This window comes from Carassius carassius, chromosome 32, assembly GCF_963082965.1.
Source record: "Carassius carassius chromosome 32, fCarCar2.1, whole genome shotgun sequence".
Lineage (NCBI taxonomy): Eukaryota > Metazoa > Chordata > Actinopteri > Cypriniformes > Cyprinidae > Carassius > Carassius carassius.
In genome coordinates, this window is record NC_081786.1 from 10,126,811 (window position 1) to 10,144,321 (window position 17,511).

A 17,511-nucleotide genomic window follows, 5' to 3' on the forward strand; every position below is an offset into this window, starting at 1 on the left:
AGGTGTTTACATTAAGGTTTTCAGTCTAGATATAAACTGATTCTCTGGTGCTTGGGTAGCTATTGTTGCCTTTTGTATTTTCTAATCTAATTTTCTGCTGGCAAAGGGTGTCTTAATATAAAAGGGCACTGGCAAGTCCAAGTGCCAAAGCTACTGATGTGTAGCTGCTCCGCTTTTCTAAAACCTCTGAATGGTTTGTTGGATCAGATAGTTAGAAAAGCCTGTCAGCATGTAAGACACTTCAGGGAAAAACAGGGAGATCCGCGATGGGATTTAGCACTCCCCGGGAACATCGGGGTCACGAATCCACTCCACGCTCATACAAGCTTCTTTCACAGCGTACGTTTATGCTCTGATCACCGTATGTAAGCACAAATAAAAGAGGAAGCGAGGGACGCACAAAGAGCACAAAACACCCACAGGATGCTGCATTTCCTCCCGCCGTAGGCCGGGATTTAAGGGCTAGTCATGTTACGCGGGGAACGTGTTGGTGGTCTCACTCAATAACACCCGCCTTCCAGCTTTCACACTCTCCCCCATCGTCTCCACCCGTTCCCTTACCCCCAACCACAATGCAGCTCGACCTTCAGCCTAATTGGGCTGCGAGGGAGGAGAGATGGAGCGAGGGGGGGAGGGAGAAAGGAGGCTAAGACCGTTGTTTTTTTAAGGAAGATTCCCAAGACTCAGAAGGGCAGGGACTGCTCAAACACTTCGAGTACCAAAAGTGACAAAGGCCTTTAGTTAGAAGCCTCCAATCAGTGAATACATATAAACATGCACACATACATGTGATGGTTCAAACCTAAAGCTAAAACTGGCATATAATCAAATACAAAATGTAGGCCAAATTTCTAAATGGTTGTGACAAGTGTTTGAAACCCATGTTTCTAGACCACTAAGATTTTTATGCATTTTTAATTTATTTTGTAATTTTTTTATTATTATGAAATAAAAAAAAAAATTTAATAAAAAAAAATAACTTTATTACCAGCATTTATAAGCAATTGAGAAAAACAAACAATAACGGCAGGATTTATCAAAATTGGAAAAACTGTATTTAAAGTTTTTCTTTAAAAAAAAAAAAAAAATCTATTTTAAATTTAGTTTTTTTTACGTGAACCCCAGACATTTGAACCACATATTGAAAGTTGTAATACTTAAAATAACAAAATTAAATTATAAATTTAACAACCAAATTTAAAAATAAATAAATAAATAATAATAATTAAAAGAAAGGAAAATTTTACTGCGGATTATTAAAAAAAAATTAATGCTGGGATGTGGTGCTCAGGACGGAACTCAGTGTTGCAAAACTGCACTGAAAAGTTCTGCTTTAATTTGGCTTGTCATTGCCATTCTACAACCTTCAGACTTTGCTCTAACATTCAAAAATAAATTTTCAAAAACATTTAATGAAATAAAAAAGAAAAATCTTTTTACTCTCTCTGCCCTGATTTTCCCAATTTATTTTCAATAGTCTCTTTCTTTTAAAAACGCAACTGTGCAGTGCAATAAAATTGTAATCCAATTACAAGGACAGATTTTTTTTCTCCTTTTCTGAAAAAAAAAACAAAACAAAAGAAAAAAACAGTTGTCTATCTTTCATAACACACCTCAATAAAATGTTTAATTTACCTCATCTTATATCACTCATTGTATCTCACTGATCAGCCATATATTAATTTAAAACTGAATTGTAAACCCACAGTAAACTTGTTTCCAAATTAAAAGGGAATAATACATACTACATAAACCAAACAGTTTAACCAACTGTCTATATGAAACTTTGATACTACATATAAGTTGAATACATGAAGAGTAGGAATATTTGTCATTTCAAGATGTTCAGTACCATTCATTCAAGTAAGGCTGCGTATCTCTCAAACATCACCACAGCAGACGAGGTCAGAGCTGGCAGTGTTAAGTGACCTTGGATGATTTACACTGATACTGAGAACGACACATGAAGAAACCATCACGGAATTTAGGATTTATACATGGAATGAAAGACTGAAGAGATTTGTTTTGTTTAGATTTTTTTTTTTAGTTATATATAATATATATCCACACTCATACCACAGTTTCACAAACTTCAAGATATTTAACAAAAACACCACCAGACCTTTGATTGGCAGTTCAATCGGAAAACCCCGCCCCCCATACATTCATTCTTTCATTATTTGCAGATATACTAATGATCTATTTATTACAGACATGAATAATTTACAATAATATAACAATTTTAGTTATTCAATCTTCTTGCTTATATACTACAGTAATCATACCCTGTTCATCCCTCAGAGATCTGCCTCGTCTCAACTCTGATCATAGAAAGGGCTTCAGATTCTTCTGGAAAATTTGCACCGTTGGTAGAGGGGTTGCCGCTCACAGCAAATACATTTAGTCCAATAATGCAAGGGTCATATAGATGCTCCGGAGCTTAATCCCAGGCAATGACATCTCCAAAGTTTTCTCGAAAGGTTTTCAGTTAAACATGCACCTAAACATGGAAACCAGGACTACAACTTCAGTACCAGCACACACACATGCGCGCACACACTCACACACGGAGGAGAAAAACTGCATATATAAGACATACAAACTCACAAACTGAGACTGCCTTCAAAACTTGTTTTGGGGAGAACCCTCACAGAAACCATTTAGAGAACAATGAACACAGGACCACTGGACTATTTAACGGTGTGACAGCGTTTTCCTTCCATTTAGTCAGAACATGTTTAACCAAACGAATACAAAATGGTATAGACATCTGATCTTATAGCTTCATATGGCAAATTCATGACCTCTTTAAGCAAATTGTGTATATAAAGCCACGGTGTGACTATATTGTATGCTAACCTTTGGAAATGAACCCCAGTATAATATAGTATATTTCATTATTTGAGACTTGGCAAATGCCACTAGGCAAAAATCAAACATTTAGATCGCTCTTCGAACTGAAAACGTGAAGGATGTTACCATGAGTTCAGTTTTTATCGGGGGTCCATGTTCTGTACTGTTTTGTTTTTACCCAGCAGCTGTCAGATTAGTTTTTAATCTGAATATAGCTGTCCAGCTCCAAAAAAGGTATAAGGGAAAAAAAAGTGCCCCGAAAATATTGCCTCAGCAAACCATTTTCATCTCTCTTCCCCTCTATAATCTCTTGCTACATTCCTTCCTCAAGCTCAATTTGGAGAAAATTTGATTTAGTGCAAAATGCTCTGAAAATCCTCATTTTTGAAAAGTATAAGTCCCCCTTTTTACAATTCTGAGAGGCATCACGTGTGTAGGTTGACGACATGAAAAATGCAAGATTGGATACACAACAGCACTGATGAGCCAAAAGGGGCAAAAGCGATTAAAAAAAGGGAGATAACCAGAGCTCAAACTAATTTCAAAATAACAACAATAACAATAAACTGACAAACAGAAACCCCTAGCGATCATTCCAAAGCTTTCTTGTCTAACGCTTCTTTGCCATTGGTCCGCGAGTATGGCTCAAAGGCGGACGAGCTCAAGTAGCGGGCGGAAAGTTCCTGCAAGTTCCCCGCAAGGGATCCGGCCATGCCGAGTGGGGTGGAGGAGATGCGTGAGGCGACCGACCCAAGCAGAGAGGGCATAGGGAAGCTAAACAGCCCATGGGCAGGCGGAGATCCCTGCAGCCCTGTGACTGTCCCCGAACTGGTCACCGTCGGCAGCGGCGGGCTCCCCCCGGCTGTGCCTGAGCTAGCAGCGCTGCTGCTACTGCTGCTGGAAGAGCCTCCATTAGCGGTGATGCCCAGAGACGGCCCACGCAGGGCTGAGCCTAGTGACGAGCTCCCGCAGTGGGGCAGCAACCCTGGCAGGCCTGGGGGAGTGAGGAGCCGGCCCTGCTCCAGGAGACGCAGGACACTGCAGGTGGCGGCTGTCTCAGAGACCACGGAGCGCAGCTCGGAATCCTTCCCCTGATCCTTCTTCTGCTTAGTGCGACGATTCTGGAACCACACCTTTACCTGCAGAGAGAATGATAATAGAAATGAAAACAGAACATAAAGCAATGTAATATGGAAAATACAGTAAGCCTGCATAACACTACTATGTTAATCCTACTTCAGACTGATTTAAATATTAATAGAAATTAATTATTTATATTAAAATAAAAATAAATACATAAAAATAAATTAAGATAAAGTTAACAAAGTAAAACAATTCTTAGATTTTTTTTTAGATTACGTTAATTATAGAAGTCTGTTTATAGAAACTATAAAAGTTCAAATGTAATTAGATTATGTAGAATGTAAATCTTTTTAAATAAGCAGTGGAAATGTTTAATTCTTATTGCACCAATTTAATATGTATTTTGGAGCAGTAAAAAAAATGTGGGTTAGTTAAAAATAAAATTAATTTTGAAAAGTGTAAGTGACACTTATTTTGAAATAAAAAGGTAACTGTAAATATAAACCTATTTAATGAACAAAAACATGCATTTACACTCTTAAAAATAAAGGTGATTCACGATGCCATAAAAAGAACCTTTTTGTCTAAATGGTTCCATAAAGAACCTTTAAACATTTGAAGAACCTTTCTGTTTCACGAAAAGGTTCTTTGTGGAGAAAGAAGGTTCTTCAGATTATAAAAAGGTAGGGAAAAGATGGTTCTTTAAAGAACCTTTGACTGGTTCTAAAAGGTTCTTTGTGGAACCAAAAATGGTTATTCTATGGCATCGCTATGAAGAACCTTTTAAGCACCTTTTTTGTTTTAGAGTGTATTGTTTTGAAAAACACCAAACATTTCCTCCTTTAGCAAGGACGGATGGATCAATATGGTTTTGAACCACACAATTGTACTGTATCCATTTAATTTAGGATTACAAAGAAAGAGGAATGGCAATTTCCTGATAATACATGTTTAAAATCAAGTTCCAATGGCAGAACAAAATCATAATATATATTTATTTTCTATAGAGAAAAGGAGGCACGCTTTATACTCGCTGTACTTCAAATGATCTATAATAGCTTCAGAGGAATAAGAACAATGAAGTATGACTAACATCTCAGAATTGTATCATGCAGTTTAACGGTCACATATAAAAATAACACTAAAATAAACCACTTAAATACATCACAATAAATATCGTAATACTATTTAAATGTTTTGGATAGATCAAGATTATTAAATAAAGCATATGCTGCTGTTTTAACAAAGCTGCTAGTTACACAAGTGCATGCTAAATATTGATTTATCATCATATTAAACCTGCTATTGTCTCTAAATCACTAAAATGCACATTTGTTGTTTGCAGTTGTTTAATCTCACAATGTTTTGTGGATACTATGACCCGGAAGCTCATAAAAAAAAAAAGAAAAAAAAAAGAATGAATTACCAGCTATTCCACCTTTATAAAAACATAATATTTTCTGTCGTTCTCTGTGCATTCTTAAATCTACCAGATGCATTGCTGGTACACTTTCACAAATGGATGTTTGATCTTTCCACAGAATGTTTCGTGTTTCGGAACACAATGTTAATTTCACGAAGTCGTCATTAAAGAGCAATTCATCCTCCTCATCAGGCGGCTAAGAACAGACACGGGAAGCTTTAATGTAATCAAGGCATGGATTGGAGCTGCACTGCAGTACGGGGCATTAGAGAGGGCATTAGCGAAGCTAACTCTATTGTGCTCCCTGTGTTCGCAGCACCGATCTGCCTCTGGGCTTTAAATGTCTTCATTTCACCCCACAGGAGAGCAGAAGAATTTTAAAGTCGTTAGTGGGGTGATGATGTGATAGAATGTGACACAGTTCAAATGGCCAATAGAATTAGAAACTTTGAGACCGCATTGCCGGTCTGCAGGTGTTCAGGGTGTTTAATTAGGGGAGCTCTGATCAATACATGACTGAAAGATTGAGTGGTGTAGTGAGAATAAGTAGATGTCTTTGTATCATGTCTTTTTTCCTTAATAAATGTAGTACTGTAGGCCATGCAAACATGTTGTATAATGAACATGATTACTAATGAATAAACAAATACAAACGTAGGTTCCAAAATTAGCTTTACTATTACAGTCAGAGTTTCCCCGCACGGCAGATTATCCAGGGAGACACGTAGAGAGAGAGAGAGAGAGAGAGAGAGAGAGAGAGAGAGAGAGAGGGATAAATCGAGGCAGGGAGAGAGAGAGTGCATGTACAGTTCAGTCATGTAATCTCAAGCTTGTGACCTCTTGCTGACCCCCGCGCAAAGCATGTGCCGCAAATGCATCGCTAGGCTTATTTTTGTAAAGCGGGCATTTATGTCACTAACAAACCATCAAACTATTGCACTGATGGAGAGGGCAGAAAAAAGGGAATTATCCGAGAAAATGTGAGGAAGATGTGATTGGATCACTGATGTTTTACGTGGTCTGAAGGGATGCCACAGGATGATCAAAATGATAATTAAATAAACATCAAAATCATAGTCAGAACAGCTTGTAACCAGGTAGTCTTTTCATTTGTACAGAGCATCAACATCAACAATACATTTTAATTACATTAAATAATATTCATCATTATGCCTCAAACATGCGTCATGAGGATAAATATGTTTGGGAGAGTCCATTTGCGTGATTATTTTTGTGTTTTTATTGTACTGGTTCATTTCAGTAGTATAATGATTGTTTTATTTCTATGCACTTGTATTTGTGTGTATGGATATGTGCATTTGATCGTGTACCTGAGTTTCAGACAGGTTAAGTTGTCGAGCAAGTTCGGTTCGTTCTCGTCCCACAACATATTGGCACCGCTGAAACTCCATCTCCAGTCTGTACAGCTGTTCTGCTGTGAACGAGGTCCTAGTACGCTTTGGTCGGTCTAGATCCAGACCCTTAGGGAGAATAATCTCTCGAATTGAACCTTTGGCATCTAAATGTGATAAGAAAATATTTTTAGCAAATTGTCATACCTGCTATAAGATTAGCGTTAAAGTACCTGTTCATATAATTTGAAGAAATCATTAGAAAAAATGTAATATAGGTAATCATTCACTGCACAATTTTTGTGGCTAAATAACCAACAAAACATTAAAAGTTTTTAATCAAGATAATTATTTTTACACCACAAGCTGTTAAATATGTCACTGTTTTGTAGGTAGGACTCTTATTATTTTAGTAATTAAAACAAATTTTTTCATTTTAAATCCTAACAATTCACCATGTAGGAAAATAGTGTTGACTAAAATAAAAATGCTAAATTAAAGCTTAAAGCATTTCAAAATAGTAGTTAAAAACTTGCATAAAACACAAATATACAAAAAAGTCTGTCAAATCATACTGCAAAACAATTTTGTATTTTTCTTTCTTTTGCATGTCATAAATATTTCTAATGGGTCTTCGATCTCAAAACGGACGAAATGATTACTAAAAATGTTGAACAATTAAGTATTTAATAAAGTAAATGCACAAAAACAGAGAGATAAATGCGTGATTTAAAAACCAAAGTAATAATAAAATATCTAAAAAATGCACCAAACATGTTAGCTGGTGAGTTATTAAAGTTATTATGTTTGTTGTTATTTGTGTCTTTGTGATGTGTAGAACCGTGCTCCAGCATTCTTAAGCAATAACAACATTCTTAAAAAATTAGTTAAGCTTTGTGTCATCTTCAAGATAATTAAAAAAAAAACACACACTGGTCTCCATAATTATTCAAATCCACATACTGAATAATTGTACTGGCTGCTGAATTGTGACTGAAGAAATTACACAATAATTTCATCAGATTAATTTCCTCATATTTCAGCAGGCCTCCGAGACTGACCTAGATTTAGCTTCACAACCTAAATAAATTAATGGAGCTGATTGCTCTCCAGAATTTCACAATCAGCTGACACAAGCAGCAGGGGCTCCACAACTATCTTAGTAATTTAATACAAATATAGACAAGCAGCTTTTAGCTAAATTGTTGAAAAAAACATTCTATTATCTGAAAAAAAAAACTTAATGTGAATGTTAAGTATATATAAATGCATATATATAAAAAGGCAGAGATGGTAAGACTATCTAAAATGATAACCAACATAATCAGCTATGCAAAAAAAAGTAAAAAATGTATAAATGTATATATATATAAATATATATGTATAAAAAGAACAAAATAATTTCTGAAATCTCACAATCACAGAAACTGTACTGTAAAGAAATCAAACCCTCACAAACATAGTTCTAAAGTACTTTCCAGATTTTATAATTATTCTATTTATTTGTGTGTTTATGTCCACAATAGTAATACATGTTTGATATTCTTTTAAATAGCATTTGCAAATATTTGCAGCGGAGAAATTGGATCAGAAAGCTATAAGACACACCAAAAGAGCTGAAAAGATAACAGTCATAATTGTTTTACTTCAAACGAGACCTAGTTTTGTCCAGTTGTCAATTCAGCAAAGATCAATTTGCATTATGAACACTTGTGCATGCTCAAATCTATACACTCACTCATGGAGGAAAAACAATTATAATAAAAAATCAAACCAGCGACTCAGAAGAACTATCACAAAAAGCTAAATTTAAAAGTTCCCGTTAAGTTGATTTTCAATTTTTTTTTTTTGGAGAACAAAATATACAGAAAGCTCCATGGGAGTGTTTTTAAACTTACCTCGAACTAGAATCCTCCGGCAGTAATCAGGATCTCCTGAGCTCGTCCGGCTCTTTTCGCAGTTTTCCACCGGTCCGGATGGAGAGAAGGACTCCTGCTGGTCCTTCAGGAACGATTTTGAAATGTTCCCCTGGGAATCCTTTCCCTCTTTCCCCTCCTTTAGTCCATTCTTCAGCAACATTCCAGGCTCTGAGTCTTGGCTGTAGTGGACTTCCATAGTCTCCTATCCTCTACGAAGATTTTGCCTTCTTTTTCTCCTTGTTGGAAAGAAATAACTATTCGGGTATTAACACACACTGCTTATTCTGGGTAATATAGGTTTGGTCTTTCTGTAAAACAGCAGCTTGGAGTCGAAGTCAGATAGCTAATGTGCCACCAGCACTTGCCCGGTCCACTGATCTGCTCTATTATCTCTGTGCAGACTCACTTGCCCAATGATCATAGACTTCTCACCCAAATTCAACAGCAATTTAACAGCTCCTCTCCTTGTAACATTCACATCAGCCTGATCTCCGGGTAATCAGAGCTGTGGACAGACGCATGCTCGCCGCTTCAATTGATTACGGTAATTTTGCTGCCTCCACATTTGCGTAACCTCATGAATACTCTAAACTGTTTGGGAAATACACATTGTCCTGATTGAGGGGTCCACTCACTCCGACCCCCCTTTCCACCCTCGTTCGCAAAGGTTCAAGGGAGATGATTTGCCTCGAATCGCCACCACGCGCAATTATGGACCGTCAGAAAAGTTCCACTTCATTCCTCGATGCCCCAGCACTGGCTGTTCTCCTGCTCTTAGGCTGTAGATGTTTGGTCGGGCTAACTTTACGTACAGGCTTGCGAATCTCCCCCCGGATAACGGCCCGATACCACAAGCTGCACCCTCGGAGCTAATACAAGCAAAAGAGCGAAAAGAGAGAGAGGAAAAGATCGGTGGAGAGCAAAAGAGAGAGAGAGAGAGACAGAGAAAAAGAATGAGGGAGGCGGAGAGACCTGGAATACGAAAAAAAATGGAATCCACTTCGCTCGGAATCTGTAGTGGTAATGAACACGGATTGACAAAAGAAAGATATGAACACAAGGGAACTCTGTCAAATGGGGGACAGTGCGCACAACCACTTTGAGTTACCCAGCACCTCTAATCCAAACCCCAATCCAATGCTACCATCACTTATCCACCTTACCCTACAAGAAACCTGTTAAAGCACAGCTAAAAAAACTCAACCTGTCCGAGATCCCAACGCTAACACCCAAAGCGACCCCCCTCCTCCACTCCTTCCACACCACTACACACCCACCCACTCAGTCTCGCCTATTTTCATTGTCAACGCAACAATATCTGGGGGAACAGCAGTGGTCTGTAATCCAATAAGACCATTGATTAGGCTACAATGATTCAATTCAAGCCAATGGCTGCGAGCAGGGAACAGACTCAGACCCTTCTTGTCACCTTGCAGGGCCAGAGGCCCTCTTCATGCTGAACTCCCCCCCTCCCAAAGCCATTCAGTCCTTTATGGGAAACGGAGAGCAAAAGGAGTGAAAGATGGCAATTATCTAATTGGACTATTAACAAACAATTCTGTGAGTGTGTCTGGTAGGGAGCAGAAGAGGATGGGGAGGGGGGTGCTGGACTAACTTCATTTACCGAGTGTGTGGGGCAGCCTGTTGGAGAGAGGGAAAGGTTGTTTAAAGAAAAGATGAGAGGGAGGGATTGTTTAAAGAAAAGGTAAGAGGAGGCTACGAAAGGGGGCCGCAGGGGCAACGGGGTGATTCTGCACTGAGCTTGGGAAAAAGAGTTTGGTGGGACGCGCACCAGCTGTGGTCTGAGATGTTCCAGGCCAACAAAAGATGAAGATGTCCTGCACAGAGGCTGTGGGACACTAAAATGTCTTGGTGCAGAGGCGTCTTCAAATAGCTTTTGCTTTTGAATACTGTCGGTCCTGTGTGATACCTGTTGAAAAGAACAACATATGTTAGGTTTGGGATGAGGGTTCCCACTTTGTTTTAAGACTCTTATATTCTCTCTTTAGTCACTATCATCTCTTAAGTTACTAATATATACCCTTAAGTAACGAATATCAACCCTAAAGATGCTAATATGAATTCTGAAGTTATAAATGTCAACATTTAAGGAACTAATATGTAACCTTAACTTACTAATATCAACTCTTAAGGTAGTAATACATATATTTACTTTTAAATTATGAATATTGACCCCTCAGATACAAGTAGTTATTAATATTAACCCTTGGGTTACTAATATCAACCATTAAAGTACCAGTATACTTTAGGGGTAGATAACGTACAGCACAAAGGCAACACATATTTTGATAGTGCATGTGTCTCACCTAGCTTTACCAGTAGGAACAACTTGGTCAACCAGCTTCCAACATGGCTGATCAATATGAATAAAATGCCTATGCTGGTCCAATAACTAGAGTGCCACCGAACCAGCGAGCTTAGACTATTCTTGTTTAAAGCTGGTGTGTTAACCAGGTTAACTACCAATTCATGTACTGCAGATAGTGTGTCAGGAAATGTTCGATCCTGCAGTCATGCAAATTACGCCTCAACCTTTTGATACTTAAAAGTATTACAAATATTTGAGTGGAAATATAAATTCCACTGTATTTTCATTATAATCATGTGAGTGGTATGAGGGACACATTATCAGAAATCAAACTGCACTGACAGCGTCTAAAGCCTCATAAAACGCAACAATTTAGTGATTTGTGTTGAAAATTAATGTCCTGACCTTCAGTTTAGTCATTTCTGTCGTTAACAATAGCAGTCATAACATTCTGAAATGCTAATATTTTCGACATATTATATATTTATTCATATTTGGGCTTTTGGCTATCTTTTTTTTTTTTTTACATTTCTGTGTGAAGGTTATTCAGATATCCCCTAATGAAGTAGCTGTGAAGATCCCAGAACAATATGAGTGCTGTTTCCTCTTCCTCTCTGTTTGTCTCTATTGTGTCACTGCTGGTAAAGCCTCCCATCAGATGGTAAGTAAAGCCCACAGAGTCAGAATGGCAAAACTCACCCACCTCATTTATTTAGAGACAACAAAACACTTCAGCGTCAAAAGAGAAGAGGGACAAAGGCGAGATAGGTGGAAACACACATAGATAGAGACAAAAAGACAGATGGTGAGACATATCAATAGATAAATTAGAAACAAGACATGACATGACAATACCTGAAGATGGGAAGGGCACATTTTGTGCAGCTCCTTTGAGTCTGGGCGATGCAGCAAGTGGGTTACGCAGAACTCCAAGATTTTACAAACCTCCTGGGGATTTTGGAAAAACAGTGCATAAAAATGATAAAAAAGGCCAGGACTACTGATCACTACTTTCATTTAGAATACCTGCTTCTTAAAATGTCTATGTGGATGTTATGAATGTGTTAAACTATTCAGACACCCACAGTTCAATATTGATTACATTTCAGAACTGTTTAATGTCACAAAAACTGATTAACAATCAAGCAAAAATAAATACATACATATGTATCATTATGCACCAATATTATATTTTTTATATAAATAAAATTTTTCATTTTGGTTTTAATTTATTTTATTTTAGTTTTAATGTTACAGCCGATAACCAATAAATGGCTGACATTGAAATTCTATACTATTTTATTAAATAATATTGTAAAAAAAAAAAAAAAAAAACTTTTTGTTGAAAATATAATAAAATAAAACGACGACAAAAAATAATTTTAAACTCTGCAAGTGAATTATACACTTTATAAAGAGAAATATTCAGTATAAAAAGTGCCATTTAATAGTGTTATTAAACATTCACTTTAAGCAAACTTAAAAATGTGAAAATTAGAATGCAAAACTAAATAACAATATTGAAAAATAAAAAATATGAATATCTAAAATAGACAGTTAAACCGTTTTGGCATTGATACGCATCCATAATTACAAATTGTTCATCGGTTTGTAAAACTAAATTACAACACTGTGATAATACATAAAATAATATAAAAATAAAGGCACTAAAGTCTAGGTGCCATTGTATTTCCGTGTTTCAACAATAAAAACCTTGAATTATGCTTCTGTAATAGGGTAAAAAAATCATGCACACAGACCTATCTCGCCACCCCCAACTAAAACCAGTTCATTCTTACTCTGCTAATACACCCATTACCAGACAAAGTGTGTTTTGGCTGCTAAAGAGGCCGAGGGGGAGAGACTTGAGTCCTATCTTGCTCTTAATAGCTCATTAGTAGAGCTAAGCAGGCTCTCTTCTATATCGCTAGCACCTTTATTCTGCTAATGTTCCTCGTACCTCTTTCTGCCATCTACGACGTGTCAAATGTACAAGTAGAGCCAAAACCTGGGAACGGTTTCTAAATATACCATGCTACTGCTAGAGAGGGGTTGTTCTGAAATGATATTCTGAAAGGTTCATACTCTCACACAAAGGTGGATTGTTGCTTGTGTTGGGGGGGATGAAGCAGACAGCTGCTTCTATCTAGACAAAGTAAGAAAGTTCAGGATTTTGAACCTTCATGTGACATGTAAATAAAGACATGGCCTGCACTTAAACAAGAATCCACAACATAATAATGCTTACAGGTTTGAATTACATGGTGATTATTCCAATGATTTATGACGTTTTGGCAAAAAACAGAATGTATAGAAATTGAAAAGAGATAAACAGTGCAAACAAAAATAAATGAAAACAATAGAGGTGTTTGTATTTAAGTGTATTTTAAAGGGGTCTCTATAGATTTAAATCTATCTATCTATATTATTTATTAAATATGCTATCTGATTGTGTAGAGTATGTGTATTATAAAGTGTGTATTTGTAGACAATCAAGTAAAAAAAAATGAATTCTGGTACTTTCAGGCAGGTTTTATATTCATTGTTTTACAATGTCTCAAAATTGCATGGAGGTTTGTATATTCTCAAGGATTAGACACAGACCTGGCTGTTTTCAAACAGGAGTGATTTACAGATAATTATTCTGGAGGGCATGTCATCAGTGTTTCCTCTCTTTCTCTTCCATTCTGTTACCTAAAGCCTTTCATTCAGATTTTACAAATCAATACCATCTCTTAGCCTCTGGCTCTCCTGTTCAAAACATGCTAGGAACCATCTTCAAATCATAATAGAATATATAATACCAGCAGAGAGAGAGAAAAAAACACAGCTTCATCTGTGTGTCAGTCTGACCTGGAGTCTGTGTTTAAGCTCACAAGCTGAGGTTTCTCATCAGAGCACATTTTGTGAGGGTCTAATGTGGGGTTTCAGGGCCATTACAGGTGGAGCAGGAGGGGTGTTTGTAGCCATGGCGCTCATCTTTGAGACATCTCAGACAATCACTCCAATTTCAATTAAATGAGCTGGGCTGCAAAGAGATGGGGAATTTGTGTTTTCAGTTTCCTTTTATGTGCAACAAAAGCTTTAACAAATGCCAACATGGTCTTGTTAAATTAAAAAGTACAGTCATTTAAAGTTTTTAAATAATTCAAAAGACACACAAAAGCTTTGTAATCGAAGGGAAAAAAGTCATTTGAAAGAAAAACATTTAATCTTCTAAACAAAGGAACTGTAAACATTTTCATTAAGTTTTTTTTCCCTCCTCTTTACACAAACGAACATATTTGCACTGATAAATACGTTATTTTATCTAAAAAATAATAGATTTGAAAGTAATTTTCTGACAAGAAATGTTTCCCCAGTGGAACAATCTGCAGTTATAAAATTTCATGCAGCATTTTGGCTTTTCAGGATAAAGATCTCCCTTCCCCCTTTACCGTCCCACTTAAGCTTGGTCTCGGGATTTTATCCACAAAGCTGTACTTATAGGAGCATCCTAAAAACCTCAATCTGTTACAGCACCGCTATGAGTTTGAGGGTAAATGAATGCGACACGCTGTGGAGTATAATACACTGACAATTTGTATGGGCGACTTTTTGGGAAAAGAGGATCTGTATGTGAATGAATGGGACTGTGCTGGAGTGATTCAAAACGACACAGTCAATACAAAGTCTTGTTATGACACCTTAACTGCACACTGAAATGTGTTTCTTAAGATTTCTTTAAGCGAAGAACGCGAACAAAATCTGGGAACACATACCGTCAGTAGTTGATATATTTCAGCAGTTGGTCATTGGAGAAGTATCTATAATCAAAGGTAGCCAGGGAAAAGAAAACGTAGGTTAAAACTTATTTACAAAAATGTGGAGAATGGAAACAGACTTTGAGCACATTTGCGTTTGTGACGACGCTTCCTAGGTCCCCTACAGTTTAGCATCTGACGCCATCTTCTGGTGACATAACGACTTCGCGCGAGCCTAGTTGTAACTTTCATTTATGACATTAATTATTTGTTACAATAAATATATCATTATTGTTATTTTAAAAAAAATCCTGTATAGACGAATACCTTACAGTTTTGGCTACAAAATGGTTTTGAACATTTGTGGCCCAGTGGCACCGAAAAAGATACAGTTCTTTGATAACGGTTTGACAACAAACGGCGAGATGGGGCAGTTTTTCACATTGAGCTTGTCATTAAACTGTCTATTATAGACATTTTAAAGCTAAATTTAAACAGTAAAACAGTTAAAACACAAAACACAGCCAGCATTAATGTGAAAGGTACATCAAAACAATGTTTTATTATTATTATTATTATTATTTTAAATAAATAAATATTGGTATTTATTAGGCTATTGCTTGGTAGGGAGCTAAGTGGTTCCCAAACTTTTTCGAAACCTTTTGTAGAGAAAAATATTTTTTTCACCTTTTTTTTTTTTTTTTTGGAAAGTCTCTTATGCTCACCAAGACTAGGCTACATTTATTTATTAAAAATACAGTAAACACTGTAATATTGTGAAATATTGTCACAGGCCTAATCCTTCAGAAATTATTCGAATATGCTGACTTGCTGCAAAGTAACCATTTCTGATTATTTTAATGCTGAAAACACTTGTGCTGCTTCATATTTTTGAGGAAACTATTTCACAATTCTCTTATTTAATAATATTTGAAATTGTCCTAGAGTGCCGGAGCATGGATTTGTCGTGTTGCATCGCGCCTCTCGCGTCTGGTGTATTTGTGAATCTTAAATTTATTCATAATCTGCTTTATGTTTACCTGACACTTGGAGTATTTTCACAAACTTGTAACTTACATGCTTAGAGCAGAACCTTTTATTTATATCCCTACAATGGTCTGTTATTGATACAACCATCACAACTACAGAGCACTCAAGCGCGCGCTGGGGACCTGTTTTTACAACAATCTATGGTGGAGACTAGTAGGCACCTTAAAGAAAGAGAGGAATTAGTCATTTTACAACTAGTCTGTAATTGGTTCACTGAAACAGCGTGTCTTTTGTGCTTTACTGTGAATTAAATAAAGATGTATTTGCCCCACCCACTGACAACGTAGTGAACATGCTAGTTTTTGAAAAATAATGTTACCTATCAGCAGACATGGGGACTTGTGACTTGGACTCGAGTCGACATTTTTATGACTTGTGACTTGACTTGACAAAAAATAAAATACTTGAGACTTGACTCGGACTTGGAAGTTAAAGACTCGGGACTTGACTTGACTTGAGACAGGATGACTTGAATGACTTGAGTGTTAATCACATCATGTTTTCGGTTTGAATATAAAATATATAAATTATTTTTAAAAATAAAATTGATTACGCAGCTGCAGCGCAGGCTGAGAATCGCGTTGTCATGACTGGACTGGACCAGGACACTATCATCAGTCATGCCCTCTCTACCTTACGCACAACACGCCCACTTAGATCAGATATCACATCACATCAACATCTCAGCTTGAGGGGTACCGCGGCGCGCCGCTTTCTCCTTGTTTCCAAAACGCTCGGGCAGTTGCGCCCCTGAGGCGTCTGCCGTTGCTAAGCAACCATGACGCGCTCTCTCCATGAAGAGCAAAGGATAAATGGATTTGCAGCACTAAAAATCGCTTGCAGTAGCTCTGCTACTAAATTTATTTCACAATGGCAATCCATATACAGCTATGATAAGCTGTTCCTTCATCTTGGCTGAGCTTTCAACGTTGTTGCGGGAAAGGATGAAGCTGATTGATTGGTTCTTGTCACATGACCCGCAGTGCGCTTGCGGCTCTCTGAAAAGTTGAGATGTTTTTAACTCTATACGGTGCTGACGCGATTGGAAAAAAACGAGCGTGTCGCACCGCGTGTGCGTGGCGACCGCGTTGCTTCCATTATGAGCGCGCATACCGGTGGCGCATACATGGTGGGATAGGCCACATTGTGCTCGGCTTGCAGACAAGACTCTCTCGAATCTTATATTTTGCAAGTGCAATACCTTGTAATAGAGGTAATGTATGGAATGATATTGCGGACTTTATTCAAAAGGCATTGCAAATTGTATTTGCAATTGCGTTTTCAATTTGTGGACGCATAAAATGTGACATAATCCAAACGCAAATGCAAATCGCGCATTACCGTTTTCATTTTCGATTAAGTGAACGCACAGTGTCTGCCCAATTTAAAATGGAAATGCAAAGTCCGTTTGCAATTGTGTTTCCCATATCTTAGGAGCTATGAGCCTGTCATATTTAAATAGCAATATTAATTACCACATTTGCCTTTTCACTCTCTCTGCACTGTGCATGTAAACTGCCAAAACTCAAATGGAATCGCAATACCTTTTGCATTTGAATTTCCAACGTCTACACGGAAACCTGTCAATCAAGTGACAGGGGTGGGGCCGTTTTATTGGGCGTGTTTGCATTGGGAAGTGACGATCGTACTAAAATGTAATATGTTTTTACTAGGGTAAATATGAGTTAACGATAGTGTTTATAATTAAGCCACAGTAGCCACAAATGTACAGTTGTCTTAGACGAATTCTCCTTGATTC

The 17,511-nt window shown here is 37.2% G+C and overlaps 1 protein-coding gene across 3 annotated transcripts; it reads right to left on the minus strand.

Annotated features, from left to right (window-relative positions):
* Positions 1–1,731: 1,731 nt before the first annotated feature.
* Positions 1,732–13,982, minus strand: vax1 (ventral anterior homeobox 1). 3 transcript variants are annotated; one of them, XM_059520200.1, is made up of 6 exons: positions 13,813–13,982; positions 11,815–11,907; positions 10,423–10,560; positions 8,610–9,499; positions 6,691–6,878; positions 1,732–3,992 (listed from the first exon to the last, which is right to left on the minus strand). In XM_059520200.1, exons 4-6 carry the CDS (start codon positions 8,824–8,826, stop codon positions 3,444–3,446), a joined length of 954 nt encoding a protein of 317 aa, XP_059376183.1. In that variant the 5' UTR covers positions 8,827–9,499; positions 10,423–10,560; positions 11,815–11,907; positions 13,813–13,982; the 3' UTR covers positions 1,732–3,443. The 3 variants fall into 3 exon arrangements, with proteins under 3 accessions (XP_059376183.1, XP_059376181.1, XP_059376182.1); XM_059520198.1 differs by having other exon boundaries at positions 8,610–10,560; XM_059520199.1 differs by lacking the exon at positions 13,813–13,982 and adding an exon at positions 12,991–13,107 and having other exon boundaries at positions 8,610–10,560.
* Between the last annotated feature and the right edge of the window lie 3,529 nt (positions 13,983–17,511).